This window comes from Ursus maritimus, unplaced genomic scaffold, assembly GCF_017311325.1.
Source record: "Ursus maritimus isolate PB19 unplaced genomic scaffold, ASM1731132v1 scaffold_14, whole genome shotgun sequence".
Classification (NCBI taxonomy): domain Eukaryota; kingdom Metazoa; phylum Chordata; class Mammalia; order Carnivora; family Ursidae; genus Ursus; species Ursus maritimus.
The window spans coordinates 49114642-49120781 of record NW_024423786.1 but is presented as its reverse complement, the minus strand read 5'-3'; the positions used below and the strand labels follow the sequence as shown (position 1 = coordinate 49120781).

General features: G+C 56.5%; 1 protein-coding gene across 2 annotated transcripts; it reads right to left on the bottom strand.

Moving 5' to 3' along the window:
• Window positions 1–451: 451 nt before the first annotated feature.
• Window positions 452–4175, bottom strand: ACP5 (acid phosphatase 5, tartrate resistant). Of its 2 annotated transcripts, none has more exons than XM_040629279.1 (6): window positions 3956–4175; window positions 2751–2839; window positions 2237–2497; window positions 1905–2032; window positions 1436–1781; window positions 452–1050 (listed from the first exon to the last, which is right to left on the bottom strand). In XM_040629279.1, exons 3-6 carry the CDS (start codon window positions 2495–2497, stop codon window positions 778–780), a joined length of 1008 nt encoding a protein of 335 aa, XP_040485213.1. In that variant the 5' UTR covers window positions 2751–2839; window positions 3956–4175; the 3' UTR covers window positions 452–777. The 2 variants fall into 2 exon arrangements, with proteins under 2 accessions (XP_040485213.1, XP_040485212.1); XM_040629278.1 differs by having other exon boundaries at window positions 3960–4175.
• Window positions 4176–6140: the final 1965 nt, after the last annotated feature.

Sequence of the window (6140 nt, the reverse complement as noted above, 5' to 3'; positions counted from 1 at the left end):
TTTTCTATAAACCTTAGATTTTCGATCCATATGACTGCATTACCAATTCCATATACGGAGTTGAACAAAAAGGAATGTTCTGTTGTGGACAGTCGCGTTGTGGTTAGCAGAAAGAGGATGTGCTGGACTGTGTGGTGTGTATCCCGTTGTTTTGTGTAAGAAAAGGTGGGCGGTATTTTTATTACGATGGAGGGCCCTGCTGGATCGTGGCAGAAAGGAAAATGAGAAATTGTGGCAGGTGCCCCTGGGGAGCTGGGTGTGCAAGAGGAAGGTGTGCTTGGCGTGGTAACCCTTCTTTCTGTTTGGTCTTTCCTTAAAATCTCATCCATGCCTGAGGCCAGCTGAGAGATGGAGGCCCAGAGCGGGGAGTGGGAGAGCCCCGACCCCCTGGGACCCAGGTGATGGGACATGCCATCGAGGGGAGGAAAGAGATGCTTCGCTCACACGTTCAGCCTCTGCAACTATTCTTTTATTGAATATTCGGCAGTGACAGAAAGAGGCTTGATTAAGGAGAAGGCTTTCCCTCCCTTCCCCCAGTGCCCGGAACTCGGGTTGGACAAGCCTGGCTACGGGGCACAGCACTCCGGCTGGTACACGTGTCCATGTGTCTTTCACAAACATGGGCATCCTCGTCACAAGGGCCACCTGGGACCACAGCTCTTCATCTGTGGTTCTCCCTCTGCTCTGCTGCGGCCCGGCAGACCCGTGAGAAAGCCTGCCCATGGGCACGGGTCCCAGCAGGGCCCAGCCACCCCCTGGCAGGGCAGCCCCTCTGCCTCAGGCCTTAGAGTGGTGCACCCGTGGGCGCTCGGGCCTGGCTCGCCTTGGCAGTCTGGTCTTGAAGAGGGACTTGCCCGAGGCTTCAATGTAAGTAACGCTCATCTCTTTGGGGCTGATCTCCACGTAGGCAAAGCCACCCAGCGAGTCCTCGGCCCCGTAGTGGAAGCGCAGGTAGCCGTTGGGGACCTTGCGCTGATGCTTTTTCGAAGGGTCCATGAAGTTTCCGGCCCCACTCAGCACGTAGCCCACGCCATTCTCATCCTGAAGGTACTGTGCGTGGAGGGCGCCGGGTCAGTGGGGGGCTCCGCCCCTCCGTGAGGTTGGCCCCCGGCTTTGTGCCCACCTGTCTGGAGTCCAGGGTCAGGTCTATCCCTGACCCCAGTCACCTTGGGCAAGGACCAGAAGCCCTCTGGGCCTGAGTTTCCTTCCCTGTAGTAATGCACCGATCCTACTTCACAGCCCGAGAACTGAGTAAGCAGTTGGCCACTGGTGGCTAGTATGCTGACTTTTAGGAAACTGGGCTGTTTTCCTGGTTAGACGGCATACAGCTTGAGGGACATCTGGGAGACAACCCCACTCCCCCAAGCAGCAGAAGGATCCCAGTGTGCCGCTGGGCTGGGGACCCCCTTCCCTACCTCACCCGCACACCCCTCACCTGCAGGTTGTGGTCGTGGCCACACAGGTAGGCGGTGACCTTGTACGTGGCCAGCAGTGGCATCAGCTGCTTGACCAGGCAGCGGGTGGGCCCGTGCTCGGCGATGGACCACACGGGGTAGTGGCCGGCCACCAGCACATAGTCCTCCTTGGCCGCCGCCAGCTGCTTCTTGAGCCAGGCCAGCTGCGTGCGGGCCAGCGCCGGGTCACGGGGCCTCTCGGGCTGCTGGCTGAGGAAGTCATCGGAGTTGCCACACAGCGTCACCGTGTCCAGCATGAAGATGGCCACAGACACGTTGGACCGCGGGACTTTGAAGCGCAGACGGTAGTAAGGGCTGGGGAAGTTCCTGCGGGGGAGAGAAAGGCAGTGGGGGCACGTCTGGAGTCGATGAGCCCCAGGTTCGGCTCAGGCCAGGGGGCCTCTCTGTCCACGTGGGTGAGGCGTGGCGGAGGTGGTGGGGCAGGCTCACCAACGCTGAGAGATCCTGGAGTAGGCTATCTGTGCCGAGACGTTCCCCAAGTGGTCGTGGTTGCCAGCTAGCACGTACCAGGGCACGTTGCGGAGGGAGGAGGCAGAGAACACATCCTCGAAGGTCTCCTGCGGGACACAGAAGGGACACCCCCCAAAAAATCCCAGGGTCAAGTAGCTACCCTGACGCTCCCACCAAGTCAGGCTGGGGCCAAGGGTGACACAGAGTGCTCTAGGTACCCACAACTGTCAGCTGCCCTCTGCCCTCTCCAGAGTCCAAAGGTCGAGGGGCTTTTCCACATGTGTCCCCCACCCCACTCCAGTGGCACACACCCGAAACCTCTTGTCGTTGGCATCCTGCACGCCAGTGAAGTAGAAATTGTCCCCCAGGGACAGGATGAAGTCTGCGCCGAGGATCTGCACGGTCCTGGCGATCTCCTTGGCATTGGCCATTTCCCGGGCGGTGTAGAACGGGGCATTGGGGACTCCTCCCCAGTCACCCACAGCCACGAAGCGCAGGACAGGGTTGGCTCCGTCGGCCAGGGGGAGCACCAGCAAAGCTTGCACGATGAGCAGCACAGTCTGTGTGTCCATCTGGGAGGGGAGAGACAAGCCCGGGGCTGAGGCATGGGCAGCGGGCCCCTGAGACCCCTGTTCTGAGAGAGGGGGAGACAGCTCCCTGCAGGGATGGCCCAGGGGAAGCCCTGGGTGGGGCCCTGGTTCTCAGGACTTCAGGGCAAGAGCTGCTGCCGGCTGGGAGGGTCAGAGGGTAGGTGGGGTTCAGGGGCAGGGAAGGGTGGCTGTGCAGGCCCATTCTGGCCACCCTCATCCCACACCCCGCACTCACCCTTGGGGGAGGCACAAGCCAGTCAACCGGGGGCTCAGAGAGGCAGGTGAGCTCCTGGGCAGAACTGGCGGTCACCGAGCCTTTATTCCCTGGGGCGGAAATGGATCATTAGTGAGGATGATGCAGTTTCTCCGCAGACTGTTCCAGAAGCCCTCCCCTTGGGTCATGTGAGCTTTGGAGTTCCCCAGTGCTGGACACGAGATTTGGCTGGGGGGTCTGGCCCCCAAGTGAGTGCAGCCTCCGTGTGTGCCCACATGAGCTTGTTTGTGTCGTGGGTCTGAGGCACCCCGTTATCTGTGTGTGGTGTCCGAGGCTGTATCTGTGTGCCCCAGCCAGACACATCTTGTGTGTCCATGAGCTCCCGGGACGTGTTTGTCTGCCTGTGTCTGGGTGTGTCTGTGCTGTTTCCTGTGTGTAGCCAAGCGTGCCAGCCTGGGTCACATGTCTGCTGTGTGCCTGGGAGTCCTTTGTCCCTGTAGCTGTGCACACGGAGCCTGGCAAGGCCCGTGTGGCATGTCGGTGACATTTGCCTGGGTTCTAAAGTGGGACTGTGTGGAATATTGATTTGTGTCCCTGCGTTGTGGCCTGAGTCGTGTTGTGGGTCTGTGTTGTGTCTCACGTGAGTTGTGGATCTGTGTTGTGTCTCACGTGAGTTGTGTGTTTGACAACATCCGGGTTTGAGTCCCAGGGTCACCTCCCTCCCCCAAACACCAGGGTCTCCCTTTTCCAGGAAGTCCTGCCCACACCTTCCCCTCCTCACCACCCCCACTCCCACAGGAGGAACCCAGGCGGGGGCAGCTGGTGACACACCACGTGACTACTGATTTTTGACCCTCACATCGTCAGCAGCTGCCTGCAGGCTTCCCAGTGCCCGCTGCCCCTGAGAGTAGGCAGGTGGGCGCTCGGGCAGTGGGGCCCCTCACCGGTGCCCTGTCTGACCTGCCCCTCACCTCCCTGCTTTCCTCCTCCCGTGACTCTCCCCTGCACACTCACGACGGGCCGATGGGGGGGGGCCCTCTTTCAACGCGGAGGTCACCGGCTCAGCGAGGTGAGGTGACCTGCCCCGGGTCAACCAGCAGAGGCCGGCTGTTTGTGCCTCCCGCCCCCCGCAGCCCGGACAAACAGGAAGTGGGTCACCCGGGCAGGCAGAGCCCCCTCCCCCCCAGGGGCCGCGGCGGCGTTCACACCCGCCGGGCGGGTCTCACCTACCGTCGGCGGGGCCGGCGGCGTCGTGGGGGGCCCGGTGGCAGGAGTGCGGGGCGCTTGCGGTGGCGGGCGGCTCGGCTTGCAGGAGGCCACGGCCTTCCCGCCCGGTCCGCGGCCCGGGGCCGGACCAGGTGATCCCCGGCGGGGAGGGCGGGCGCCTCGGCCTCCCGGGCTTCTGGGCCGCCGCGCCCCTGAATCCGGCTGGGCCGCCACGCCTCCTCCGGACGCAGGCGGCACATCTGTAAAATGGGGTTCAGCACCCCAGGGGGGCGGCCCAGGCCCGCCGATTGGGCTGCAGCTCAGGCCAGCGACGAGGCTCAGAGACCGGAGTTCCTCCCTCTGCCCCCACGCAGGCTGAGTCTCCCCCTTCCTTCACACCTGGGGCGCCCACAGCCCGCAATGGCTGGGTAGGGCCTCACCCTGGGCCGGGCCTCTAGTGAGGAAGTATGTCGTCTTCAACCTCAGCTTCCTGGTCTGTAAAATGGGTGTGAGGGCAGAGAAGTCAAATCTTCCCTACAAAGAATTCCAAGTAAGTGTAAGTGGAAATGCCCCTCCTGGAGCTGAAACTCAACCCTTCCCGCCTCCTTTTGAGTCTGGACTGGACTTGAAGGAGTTAGTGACTTTCATCTAAAGAATAAAGTATAGGAAAGCAAAAGACAGGAACCTTCCAGGGGAGACACCTGGCAGACATTGCCTTAACCAAATGGTCCAGGCTAACATCCCTGGGGATGTCTCACTGATATCATGTCATGAGAAGGGCACCTTGCCTCTGTGGGTTTCTTTCCAGGAACCCATAACCACAAGCTGAGGGTGAGAAAAATAACACTCAGGAAACACTCAAATTGAGTAATAATCTACACAATATCTGACCCATACTCTGCAAAAATGTCCCAGTCATGAAGAAGAAAAGTTTGAGGAGTTGCCACAGATTGCAGGAGACCCAGGAGACTTGAGGACAAAATGAAATGTGGGATCCTGGGCCAGAAAAGGGGCAATTGTGGAAAAACTGGTGACATCCAAATAAAGCCTGAATGATCGTGGCGGTCCCTGCAGCATCTTTTGCCACTTTTCTGGAAGTCTAAAATTATCCTAAAAAAAAAAAAAAAAGTTTACTTTGCAAAAGGGGAATGATCCAAGAAACCTAAAATTTTATTCAACACGTATTGAGCACCCACTGTATGCCCAGTACTGGCTGACCCAGCAGTGAACAAGACAGACAGGAAAAGCTGCTCTGTTGGGGCAGGGAAATTTATACTCTGGCTGTTAATTACTTTCCTTTCTTTGGGGATGGGGTGGGGCTTTCTCTCTCCATTTTATATTTTATGTACTGTTTGGATTTTGGCTTGGAAAGTCTTGTTAGTTATTTTGCCAGACTTCCTCTTAACATATCTATATGTTAAAATGTAAACCCAGGAAAAAAAGACCCCATTTCAGATTCAGGGCAACAGGTGTTTTCTGGGGAGACGGGAGCTGGGGACAAGGGGGGATGGGAAGGGGGCTTCTATTTTCTCCTTATCTGAAGAAATATCTGAAGCATTTAGTACTAAGTGTTAACATTTGCTTTTTTATGTGGAGGGTGCCAGGGTGTTTTAGGGATTATCTTCTCCACTTTCTGTGTTTTTTTAATTTTTATTTATATTTATTTTTTTATTTATTTATTTTAAAGATTTTATTTATTTATTTGACAGAGAGAGACAGCCAGCCAGCGAGAGAGGGAACACAAGCAGGGGGATTGGGAGAGATAGAAGCATGCTCCTAGCGGAGAAGCCTGATGTGGGGCTCGATCCCAGAACGCTGGGATCACACCCTGAGCCGAAGGCAGACGCTTAATGACTGCGCCACCCAGGCACCCCTGTGTTTATTTTTTATTTTTTTTGAGATCTCACAAGATTATATTTATTATCTTTTTGTAGTACATGGCCTTCATAAAAAAGTTAGAAAATACTGAAAAACAGAAAGCAAACCATTACACTTGCCTGTCATACCCCTGCCCGGAGAGTCACTATCCATTAATTTTTTTCCTGTCAATTATTCTATGCCTACATTTGTCTTCAGGAAAGTAGATACCAGTGAAACATACCATTTTATAGCTTTTTCAAGTGTTAACATTTTCTGTGTTTTTTCTTAAATGAAAAAGTGCNTGCATGGGTAGCTCAGTTGGTTAAGTGTCCAACTCTTGGTTTC

Coding starts and splice junctions, on each gene's coding strand:
- ACP5 (XM_040629279.1), bottom strand. CDS start 2,497: ATGGACACACAGACTGTGCTGCTCATCGTGCAAGCTTTGCTGGTGCTC. Junction 2,033..2,236: donor CCAACGACAAGAGGTTTCGG/GTGTGTGCCACT, acceptor TGTGTCCCGCAG/GAGACCTTCGAGGATGTGTT. Junction 1,782..1,904: donor TCCAGGATCTCTCAGCGTTG/GTGAGCCTGCCC, acceptor TCTCCCCCGCAG/GAACTTCCCCAGCCCTTACT.